Here is a 12,839-nt window from a genome sequence, read left to right as displayed (position 1 = left end):
TCGTTTACTGGTTTTGTTATGTGTCATTTTGCTTAAAGTCACAGAACCTATCAACAATATTAAGTTTGGACTTACTGTATATTGTCTTCCGTCTGTTTACTTTCAATTTATCTGTGTGTTTATATTTTATGTGTCTGTCTTGTACACATGTAGACAGCATGTACTAGGGTCTTGCTGTTTTACCCTTTCTGTAAATCTCTGCCTTTTAACTGGAGTATATATAGACCATTAACATTTACTGAATTATAGAAATGACTTAATTTAAGCTACTGTTTTATTTGTTTTTCATTAATCGTCTCTTTTGTTTCATTTTCTTCCCCTTTTCTACCATTTTTTTGATTATTTGAATGTTTTCAGTATTCCATTTTAATTTACCTATTGGCTCAATGCTTATATCTCTTTGTATTACCTTTTCACTGGTTGCTCTAGGGATTACGTATGCACATATCTAATCATTTACAATCTACATAGAGTTAACTTAGTGCCATCTCACATAAAATTTAGAAACCTTGAAATCATATAAGCCCTTTAACGCGCCCACTCCTACTCTTTTGCAGTTGTCAAATATATTGTATTTACATACATTGAAAATTCCACCAGATAATATTATAACTTCATATATATTTTAAGGAACTTAAGAGGAAAAAAGTAGACGTCTGTATTTACTCAACTATTTATTCTTTCTATTGTTCTTTCTTCATTCCTGAAGATCTAAGTTTCCTTAACATTTCCTTTCAACCTAAAAAAAAAAATCTGAATATTTCTTTTAGGACAGATCTGCTGATGAATTCTATGTTTCTCTTCATCTGAAAAGGTCTTTATTTTGCCGTTATTCCTGAAGGATATTTTGGTTGATAGGTCTTTTCTTTCAGTACTTTAAATATATTATTTCAATGACTTCTTGTTTTTATGATTTATAAGAAATCTGTAGTCATTGAAATCTTTATTTCTTGGTATGTGCTGTATTGGTTTTTTTCTAGATTTTTTCAAGATTTTTTTCCTTTATCTTTGTCTTTTAGGAGTTTGATTATGATGTTTCTAGGCACTGTTTTCTTTGAATTTATCCTGTTTGGGATTTGTTGAGCTTCTGAAATGTATAAAATTTATGTCTTTAAGCAAATTTTTGCAGCTTTTGCCCATTATTTCTTCAAATACTTTTTGTTTTTTTTGCCTCAATCTCTTTTTCATCTCTTTTTGGCATTCCAATTACACACATGTTAGACATATCAGTATTTTCACACAGGTTCCTGGGGCTCCATTTATATTCTTTCAATCTTTTTTCTCTTTGTTGCTCAGATTTTATAATTTCTATTGATCTATTTTTAAGTTCATTGGCTCTTTTCTGTCATTTCCATTCTGCTACTGAGCCCATCTCATAATTTGTTTCTATTAGATATTGTATATTTCAGTTCTAAAATTTTAATTTTGTTATTTTTTATAGTTACTATTTGTCTGCTAAGAATTCATATTTTGATTCATTTCAGGTGTGTTTTCCTTTCCCATATGAAGCATAGTTGTAATAATTGCTTTAAAGTCTTTGTGTATAGTTCTAACTTCTGGGTCTTTAATGGTTGCCATCTATTATCCTTCCTCTTGAGAATTGGTCATATTTTCTTGGTTCTTTTAGGTTGAATAATTTTAAATTGCATTTTGGATATTACGAATGCAATGTTGTATCAACAACTCTAGATCCTGTTATAATATTCAGGAGAATATTGATGTTTTATTTTAGCGAGTAATCAACCAGTTTATGTTTAGACCGTAAGTTGTGTCTCATTTTCTGTGAGTTGTAGTTTAAATGTCACTTCAATTTTCTAAACTTTTTTCTTTGTTGGTTTGGGCCTGCCCTGTCAGGGGTATTTCGGGATTAGTCTGAAACTTTTGTGCATAGTTCAACTGTAAGCTCAGTTCTCCAAGCCTTTTCTAGATTAGTTTGTGTGTTCTGTACTTACATTATTCATGGTTAGGCTGAGACTTGTATCTTCTTTTTTTTTTTTTTTTTTTTTTTTTTAATTAAATTTATTGGGGTGACAATTGTTAGTAAAATTACATAGATTTCAGGTGTACAATTCTGTATTACATCATCTATAAATCCCATTGTGTGTTCATCACCCAGAGTCAGTTCTCCTTCCATCACCATATATTCGATCCCCCTTACCCTCATCTCCCACCCCCCACCCCCCACCCCCTGTTACCTTCTAATCTCGGTTTACTTCTTAATACTTTGCTGTGCTGGTTTGTGTCTGAACTGCATGTGTATATGCATACTCACTGGTTATTCTTAGACTAGTGTGGGTTCTTCTCTAGAAAAGAGAAGATCTAGAAAGGAGAGATCCTTTCCTGGATTCCCTTCTTACACTTCAACTCACAGGCGCCCCCCCCCCCACCCCCCCCCACCCCCCCCCGCTTTTAACCAAAACATTAAGGTTTCTACTAGAACTTAGTAACACATTTCACCATGCTGCTCTGTGAATGGTCCCACCCTGAGGGCAAAGCTAAAGAAGAAATAAAGGTTAAACTCTTTGACATGCAGGTTGACTCCCCTTCACAATCTACCTGCTTTACTTATTTTCAAAGTACTCAGAAAGTTGTTTTGGATCCAGTTGTAATCAGCAGGAAGGATGAACTGTAGTCAGGTTTTCACTTGCCATATTGTCATTGCAACTCCTTAGGTTTTTTGATTTTGAAGTTAATCCTGTATTTGTCTGCTCCATTATAATTTAGTAGAAAATAATTAGACAAAATTACTGAAAGTTTGGAAGTTCAATAGTATTCCAAGGAGATATTTATAATTTTGCGAAGGAGGAATGACTAGCACATAGAGGTCTGTGACTTCATTCAGTTAGTAAAACAAAACATTGATAGTATAACTACCATGTGACATGTGTGGAATTGTAAAAGAATTTCAGAGTTTACCTTACAACCTAGTGGGCATTATACTTACTTCAATGAATAAAGATCAATAAATAATTATGATATGCATATTATTTGCAAAAGAAAGGAGTTATTTCTCAAGGGTTGAAATACCATTGTTATTTAATTAACATATAAGACTACCTTCAAAATACCAAACAATAGCACAGACACAGTGCAATTTAATTTTGAATCCACCTTCAAATCAATATAATTTTAATATCTAAATTAATGATATTTTACTATAGTTTATTAAATATTTGCTTTTTTTTTTCCAAAGATTTTATTGGGGAAGGGGAACAGGACTTTATTGGGGAACAGTGTATACTTCCAGGACTTTTTTCCAAGTCAAGTTGTCCTTTCAGTCTTAGTTGTGGAGGGTGCCATTCAGCTTTGAGTTGTTGTCCTTTCAGTCTTAGTTGTGGAGGGTGCAGCTCAGCTCCAGGTCCAGTTGCCATTGCTAGGTGCAGGGGGCACAACCCACCATCCCTTGTGGGAGTTGAACCGGCAACCTTGTGGTTGAGAGGACACGCTCCAATCAACCGAGCCATCCTGGAGCTCAGCGGTAGCTCAGCTCAAGGTGCCGTGTTCAATTTTAGTTGCAGGGGGCGCTGCCCACCATCCCTTGTGGGACTCGAGGAATTGAACTGGCAGCCTTGTGTTTGAGAGCCCACTTGGCCCATGTGGGAATCGAACCGGCAGCCTTTGGAGTTAGGAGCACGGAGCTCTAACCGCCTGAGCCACAGGGCCGGCCCTAAATATTTGCTTTTTTATGAGTTTTTAAATTTTATTTAAGAAAAGTACTTTAACAAAATACACAATTTCTTTTTTAGTATTTTACTTAAGGAGGCCAATGTACTTTTCTAAACTCTTTTTAATTAAATCATAGATACTACCAGAGCAAGAAGAAGCCAGGAGAGTGATGGTGTTGAATATATTTTCATTTCCAAACATTTGTTTGAGACAGATGTACAAAATAACAAGTAAGTGTAAGTTTTTAAGACTTTTTTGTGACTTCTGTTTTTAAGTATGTGCCTATATATCCAGTTTTACACAACTGAGGATTTCCTTCCATTTGAAATATATTTTAATTTTTATATTTGAAACCAATAAAAAGGTGATAATTCAGTTAGTAGTTATTATCAATTTTTACCTATAACTTTTAATAACCTAGAGCTGCTGTGTTTCTGAGAAGTTAAACATGTAGGAATTATTTTGAAGCATGGGGGACAGTTGCTAGTGTCTTATTGTGACTTCTTTCCACTCCACTAATTGAATCTTAACATAGAATTTGGATAGGATTTTATTTTAAAACTTAACAACTATGTAATAGATCTCTGGTTCCATAGTTTCCTCCATACACACCTCTCTTTCTCATTAGCTTTTCAAAAAATTGAAATAATGCTAATCACCTGCTTGAATCATATCCTTTAGCTAGCTCTAAGTCCCCTTTCCCCCGATCTGCCATTTGCTTAAGCGTGAATATTTTAGGGTGTTAGGGAGCAATGTGTGTTTTAATGCAGGATTGTGGGATTGCATTGAAACATCAAAATGCTTTTTTCGTGTTTCGCACAGCAATTATGTTTTTATAGCACATAATCAGCTGCCCTGGTTCCATTAGCCACCAACTAGTTCCTCTTCTAGTTCTAAAGCTGAGCTTGGATATTCTGTCGTGTGCAGTGAAATTTCAGTAGTTTCTATTGTTTGGCTTATTCACTGTTTTATTGCATTACATTAGTTCTGAAAAAGAGGTGATGGAAAACATTAGAGTACTGCTGGACTCAAGTACTTTTTTCTGCTTAAGTGTAATACTAGCAAGTGTTACTGATTTGAAAATGTAAAATAAAAGATTTTTTAAAAAATTGACATTCTGGAGCACTTGGCCCTATTTATTTTATTAAACACAGTAAAAAAATTTCATGTTCAGCAAAAGCATTTTATATATATGAATTATGTCTTGCCACATAATATAAATATATATATATATATATTTAACTCATAAATGATTCTGATGCATGTCTAATTTTCCACAGGTTTATTGAATATGGTGAATACAAAAACAACTACTATGGCACAAGTATAGACTCAGTTCGGTCTGTCCTAGCTAAAAACAAAGTTTGTTTGTTGGATGTTCAGCCTCATGTAAGTAAACAATGAACTATTCAGCGCCCTCAGACCCATGTAATCTCCTGCACTTTGAGCATTTCAGCATGGAGTGAATCTGAAGTCCACTCACCGTAGGCATATATGTGGCTTTCCTAAGATGACCGAAAGATTTCAATGTAATTTGAGAAGCCTTTGGTGAACAAAAAGCCCATTTTACTATTAGAAAAGAAGAGTAGGGGAAACCTCAAGTTCTCTGTAACTCTTGTTTATATTCAGTTTTTGCTAGGTTTAATGACTCTTACATATTTCTTCTATGTAGTTTGTATTTTAAAAAAAATTATAGTATTTGTAATGAATTCATACGTATTAGTATAAGTATTTATCATTTTTAACAATGGACATTTTTTTCCTCAGTCCTCCTTTGATTTTGGTTCCATATATATCCTAGATTTGGGTTCTGTAGACATAACGAGGCATTTCACACAAATGGTATGCCCAAGATCCTTATTGCAGCTGTCACACAGATCTCTCCCTGGCACCCTGGGACATCTTATGAACACAGTGGACTGAGAGTGCCAGTGGATGAAGCCATTCAATTCCTTGTCACGCCGTATAACCTCCAGCAGGAACGCAACCCACAGCATTTTCTTCGTTACCCAGAGGCCACAGATTCTCCCTCCACATGTGGTTGCACACTAGGGTGCAAATCTCCAAGAGCCAGAATGATCTGGAGAAGCCCTTTGTACCTCTTAACCAAGAGTCAGTAGGAAGGCTGACTCCTAACTTAGTCACCAGTGATGAATGGGACACTCCTGCTTGTGCAGAACCTCTCTCCCAGGTCCTGGGTCTAGTTGTTCCCAACTCCCTTGGTGTGGTTTAAACTCTACATTCACAGGGTCTCACCAGCTCCTCCATCCTTTGCACCCCACCCCCCTGCCTGCCACCACCACCATACACATGAGCACACACACAACCTGTCTGTCTAACCTTTCACGGGAGTTTGTGATTTATATTCACATTCTGGAGCGGTCTCAATTTTCCCCCTTTTATCAGCCACCCTTGATTACAAATGAGTACCCAGAAGAGTAGTGTATACAATGTAAAATATTTGCTAGGGGAGTGTTGATAAGCTTCATGGAAAGCGGGCTGCTTGCCCTTTTAGGGCACTGTGAAGGGTGAGATCGGGAAAAGCCTTAAATGAGATGGTTGGAAAACTTGCATGTACAGAACGTTTAACAAGTTGTAGGTATGTGATTTCAAACCAATTTCATGGTATTTTTAGCCACTTCTATTCAATATTAATTATGGCATTTTTCAAAACAATTTTAAAGGCAAGTTACATTCTCCATTATTTTTTCAGGGTGTTTATGACACTTAATTGTCAACAACTGATTAAATAATAATAGACTGAAAGACCTACTGACCCTAATTAGAAAGTAATTTTAAAGAATTTTCTCCTTAGAAATAATATTCAGTTTGATTGTAAAAGTCACTTGTGATATTATAAGAAACCTTATTTTCTTCCTTGCAGACAGTGAAGCATTTAAGGACACTAGAATTTAAGCCCTATGTGATATTTATAAAGCCTCCATCAATAGAGCGTTTGAGGGAAACAAGGAAAAATGCAAAGATTATTTCAAGCAGAGATGACCAAGGTGCTGCAAAGCCCTTTACAGTAAGTATGATGATGCTTCAGTGAAAATACACAAACAATACTTAAAATCAAATATGCAGTAGCAACTGCCATAGGAAGACTATAATAGATAAAGTTGTCACCCCAAAAATCTATAATATAGAATTGTATTTAGGTACATACATTTTGCGTGATTGTACTGTAATTGCTTTCTGTGCTTCCATGGATGGATTGTCATATTACATTGACTCATAACTATTTTGCATACTAATAACATTTTTGTTGGCCAGTTATATAAAAGTTAGACTACTTAGTTTTCAGACTAGCCTTACTTTTAAAGGGAAAAATACCAAAGTCAGTTACTGTTATTAATACTCTAGATGAAAAATTTAATAATTTGCCTTTTTTATTTCTTTGCATCAACAGTCTTATTTAGCATAGTAAAAGAAAAAGCATCATTTTTTGTATAAGACAAGTAGACTTGTATTATTATTCAATAGTACCCTGTATTTGTATTTCCTATGAGTGTTGTTACAAAATGGCAACTGTGGTATGTTAATGATTATAATGATTTCTGGCAAGCCTTTTATTGTTTTCTGTTTTTAACCTTAAGATAATATATTCTACTCTAGCATCAAAAATTGAAAGCAAAGAAATTAGATGTCAAGAGCTATTCTTCCTTCCCCTTCTTCTCTTAAGTTATCTTTAACCTTAGTCTATATTAAGTTGTACAATATTGTGGTTACAAAATATAGATTATGTTTTTGAGTCTTAATATTAGATAACTATTTTTTTTCCCTAAAATACTGACAATACATATCCATGCTAAGTAGGTACTGACATATGATACTAGTTACTCAGGGCTCTTGATTAACACTAAAGTTAAATTTTCTGTTGTGAAGTGTTCTGTGACACTGAAATGTGGACTCTGAAATTACTTCAGTATGTTGCAGTGTAAAGTTATTGTACTATTTATACATTTAAAGGTACTCAATGGAGATAATAAATGATAATAGTCTTAGGATTTAGCTCACTTACATTTATATATATATATATATATATATATATATATATATATATATACACACACACACATAATATAGTTAACATAGTTTTGAGTTATATAATCAACTCAAATACCTTTTGGTTTCAAAAATATGAGTATGAAGGGCCCCTGACCCACTTCTAATGAGACATGAAAAGGAAATGACAACTGCCCTTTTATAAATGTATCCAACTCTGAAAACGTAATTTATGTTATAAATTCATTGCTATGAATAGGCATAAATAATGCAGCATCAGAGTGAAAGACTTCCCACCCCTCCTGCATAGCTATTTTAATACTGAAATGTCCCTATAACGATAAGTTAGTCAATGATTATCCTGAACTTCAGGTAAGACAGGAGTTTTTGACTCTTGTCTGAGCAGTTTAGTTACAAGAAAATCTCAAATGTGATAATAGACATGATGACTTCTGAAGAACTTGTAATTAAAGAGGGTAATTTTCCTATCAAACTGAGGTGAGAGAATTGACACAGAACAGCATTAGATAAACCAGTTCTGGAATGTTTGCATTGATGTGAAGTGATGTAATTGCCTGGTTAACCACTTTAAAAAAACCAAACAAACTTCCTTTTGTAGGAAGAAGACTTTCAAGAAATGATTAAATCAGCACAGGTAATGGAAAGTCAGTATGGTCATCTCTTTGACAAAATTATAATAAACGATGATCTCACCGTGGCATTCAAAGAGCTAAAAGCAACTTTTGACAAATTAGAGACAGAGACTCACTGGGTCCCAGTGAGCTGGTTACATTCATAACTAAGGGAAATTTCCATAATCATCTTTTTTTGGTAGAGTGTATGATTAAATCAGTTACCATTTTGGTGGTAGGGTATTTTAAAATCTATATCACCGTCGTAGATGTGCAATCTTGGTTACAGTTGAGTATTGGTTTTATTTGCCTCTTTTTACAACACAATGTTTAAGTTTAAGATCCAGAATCGAAACTTGCACAGGAGTGTATTCTGAGCAAAGTTTTGAACTTTCCGGATGTCTTTAATATCTAATTCTATCTCCAAGATGAGATTGAACTTTTTAGAGACACATACTTAGAGAATGTGTATTCGAGTTCAGTGCTTCAGCTGGTCTCAGCAGACATGGTCACTGCCATGAAGTCTGAATGTTAGCAATTGAAGATACTAACTTAGCAGCCTTGAGCAGCTGCTGACACATAGGACAGCTTTGGTGTTTTTCGGGGGGATCATCATAGATTCACCTCCGCGGCCAGTAAGGAGTCTTCTTTCCATTCTAAATTACGTATACACAATACAGTAATTCCTCACTTAACGTCATTGAAAAGTGGGTACTTAATGCTGTATAATGAAACCAATATTACCGAAGACTAATTGATATAAACAAAAGTTAATTTCCTATGGCATCTCATCAGCATTATAACAAAACTCACATTGAACAAAACAACATTATGCAAGAAATGCACAGCATGTGCATTTAAAAATCATTCTTAAAGGAATTACTGAAAACTTGCCTTATTGAGTGGCCTTCGTGTTATAGCTTAAGAAGGCCTTATGAGTACATATCAGTGACTCAACAGATATTTAATAAGGGAAGATAGACTTAAAATTATATATGTAGCTAAAAACTTTTCCTTACTGCATTAATCTTAGAATGGTCGTATCTTGGGGTAAGAAATGATTACAAAGGACATTTTTATTTATATATCCTCAGACAACATTTCTGGAGTCACCAAAAAGGTGTTTTGTTTTTTTAAGCTGGCTTTGGATTTTCCCAACAAATTATAAGAATGTGATACCTATTCTAAAAGAGGAGGTTTTACATGTTACTGATACAGTTAAAGAAAAATGTTCAAATATGCACACTTGATCACCATATACTTAAGTTGCACTCAAATGTATTTTAGAAAACTTTTCATGTAATGTTAACTTATTTCTTCATCATCAAAATAATTCTTAACACTGGCCAGATACTTTAAAAATCTTGCTATTTTTAAAGAAGTTTAAGAAAGAGTCTTCTAATGTAAATATTTAGATGGGATCTGTCATTTTCCTTTGATACTACTGATCTTCAGCAAATAAATTACATAGTTTAAAACACTATAAATGTCCATGAGTTACATCAGAGAACACATCCTGCCATTCCTGCATGCAGTAAGACCCTGCCAATCAAAAATTGTTGCATCTGTGAGTTTCAAACGACAAAAAAATATTTTTGTTGGTTTGTAAAGAGAGTTTAGATGTCATGTTTAAAGAAAAAATAGAATGTAGTGAAATTTTATATATTTATGAACTATTTGAAAGGCATATTTTTTTAATTATCAAATGGGCTATTCATAAAATCAATTGTATGTATAGATGGCATAACTTAAAATAGTAATTTTATAAGTCAGGGTCAACATTCCATGTAAATATTTGACCTTTATTTGTACACAGATAGAACCACTAGTGTGTTACATGTGCACTGTACATTTGATAGCATTATCCACTGGATTTCCTTCAGACATGTCAAATTGCATATTAGAAACAGAGACAAAAACTACGCAATGGCCTTGATACACACTCACACCAAAATATTTACATAATCAGACTAAATTTTAATAACATAATCCAAACAATAAGCTCTAAGTTTATGAACTAAATAGGAAGCAATACAGTTTTTTGAAAAGGTAGGGGAGGGTTGCCAAATCTAATACTAAAGCCATACTTTAAAGTTGTGTGGCTGGTCTAAGAAACTACAAGTCTTATGTAGATGGTTTGGATAGAATGCTCTCCTCTGAATATTGACTATAATTTCCTATAAATCAACATTTCCTATACAAAGAGTAATAAGAAATATATAATAATTTAGGTAATCATATGAATAATTTAGGTAGTTCAAATTCTTGGTTCTGAAATATCTATATGGATTTCTTTTTTTTCATTTGCAGATAACTGCCTCATTACTGTGGGGGTAGAGATAGTGTAAGGTGGTAGAGACTGAGTCCTATTTCTTGGTGATGGAAGTGTTACAAAAATATAACTGTCCAAACCTTTCTCCCCTTTTAGACTAGAGCTGAGCAATATTTTGAAAATAATGAAAAGGAAAGGGGGCACTTTGAGAAATCTTTATTAGGTTGTATACATGGTCTTGCAAGTGACCTTTGCATGGCCACCTTGATGCTTTCCAAGAGATCTGGTTACAATTTAATAAAGCAGAACCAGCTCCAAGGACTGGTTGATAACTGTAGCAAAAGGCCCTTAATTCTGTACTTTCTGCACCCCCAACCTCCTTCTCCTGCAAGGAAACTAGCTCTGTGTGCCCCACTGTACTCATTCTTTGAATAGCCTGCTCCCAAGACAGTATCAGTCACTATTTGAGAGAAGAGGAATGTTTACTTTTTGAAGTCCATATATATAAAACACAAGATAAGAAAAAAAAAAATTCTGTATCCCCATGATTAACAAATTAAAGTCGGTTAAAATTATAAAGGTGAAATTGAAATATAATTTTTTACCATTATTTTACCTACCGATATAGATGTTCTTGAGTTTTGAAGGCTGACATTCCTGGTATTGTGTAATGGTTGAATGTATCTAAATTGTAATAATTGAAAATTGACAAACATGGAAACGTCTGTGATTTACAAAACTATGTTGTTAAAAGCTTCCTGAAGATATAGATTTTTATTATTTATTTTCTTTTGAACTAGTAAGGATTTATAAATAAATGTAATGGAAAACCTATGATCTTAATAAAGTATCTTCAAATTGCATGTGTACTGCCTTGAAAATTGTTTTTGCACTTGCAGATCTACTATGGTGTTTCCCACGGTAGAACCAATTGTTTTCCACTGATACCAAGGGATTGATTTGAATTTGCCTGTCTAAAATTAAATTTCATACTTTTTTTGAACATTTGCTGGTTCCATTGAGGTTGTTGGGAGATGGAATTCACTGGTCTTGCTCTTACCCATACAGTGCAGCCATTTAAAGATGTGGAGAGAGAAATACAGTGGGGTGCACATCCCAGCCCATCCATGATGGCAACACCGTTCCCTCCCCCGCAACTCCTTCCCACAGGCAAAGCTAAACTTTTTCCGCTGTGCATATGAGGACAAACTGCCACCTGCTCATACAGACCAGCTAATTAGTACTGGCCTTGCTTCAGTAGTTGTGCCAATTAGCCCCAGCTCTGCTTCCACAGAAAGCTTATACAGTGTAACAGTTAAACATGGAATTGAGTTTTTGCTTATTACCAGCTTTGCAACCTTCAGAAAGTCATTTAACCTCTCTGGTCGTCATTTTCTCAGAAAAATGGAGGCAATAATAGTACTTCTTTGAATTATTGTGGGCATGAAATAAAAGAACTGATCCATGTGAAGTACTGGAACAAAACCTGGGATAGAAGTATTCAAGAGCTGTGAGCTGTTTTATAATGGTCATTCTCTCACATCACACAATTTAAAAATAGCTATATAAATATTCTGATTACCCTACATAAACAGTTCCCCTGTTAGTGAATTCACTGGAAGCTTCCTAACAAATAATTTCTATGATAAGCTTTATTGTTTTAAAAAATTCCATTACTTCTAAGTGATACATTGGAAATAAATAGGTAATCCTCAATAAGAAAGTGAGCCAGTATTTGTTTTTGGTCACCAGTATGCAGTATAGTAGATATCCATGTGAAAGAAATGTCTCTTAATTATATTAATGCCCTTTGTTCTGCTATCACCCTTCCTTTTTGAATGCTTGCTCAATTACACTTAACCTGCAGGGCAGGAAATATATTCCTTTTATAACACCTATGCACTTACACAGGCCTAATCAGTGCCTGATGAAATTGTATTTATTATGTAATCATCTCACATCTGTATGATTTTCATACGTTATCTCATTTAATCCTCACAACTACCTCATATGGAAGATAGTATCTAATATTTTACAGTTGAGAAAACTGAGGGGTGGAGCCTAAGTACCTTGCCCAAGGTAACAGAGGTCACAAGTAGTGGAATCAAGGTTTGAATCATGGTCTGTCCTGCTCCAAGCCCATGCTGTTCTTACAGCATTTGCATCCTGGTGTTGCTATAACTTAAGCCAAAGCTGGACACAGGTGAGAATTGGTAATTAAGGGAGTGATTGTTCATCCTCTTTTATGCATATACAGTTTA

At 34.3% G+C, this 12,839-nt stretch overlaps 1 protein-coding gene across 3 annotated transcripts in view; it reads left to right on the top strand.

The window, feature by feature from the left end:
* Positions 1-11,441, top strand: part of MPP7 (MAGUK p55 scaffold protein 7) — a 241,825-nt gene extending 230,384 nt beyond the window's left edge. For 2 of the 3 annotated variants that reach the window (XM_088789453.1, XM_088789457.1), the window contains 4 exons: positions 3,803-3,896; positions 4,947-5,055; positions 6,551-6,694; positions 8,294-8,613. In XM_088789453.1, the coding sequence (XP_088645579.1) occupies positions 3,803-3,896; positions 4,947-5,055; positions 6,551-6,694; positions 8,294-8,473 (527 nt within the window). In that variant the 3' untranslated portion in view covers positions 8,474-8,613. Of the gene's footprint in view, positions 1-3,802; positions 3,897-4,946; positions 5,056-6,550; positions 6,695-8,293 lie in introns of all 3 variants that reach the window. The other variant, XM_088789450.1, reaches the window with a different exon arrangement.
* Positions 11,442-12,839: the final 1,398 nt, after the last annotated feature.

The sequence above is a fragment of the Rhinolophus sinicus genome, chromosome 1, assembly GCF_057876585.1.
Source record: "Rhinolophus sinicus isolate RSI-liver-muscle chromosome 1, RSI-T2T, whole genome shotgun sequence".
NCBI classification, from domain to species: Eukaryota; Metazoa; Chordata; class Mammalia; order Chiroptera; family Rhinolophidae; genus Rhinolophus; species Rhinolophus sinicus.
Note: the sequence above shows the minus strand (reverse complement) of the source record. Positions and strands in the feature narration are given on the sequence as shown.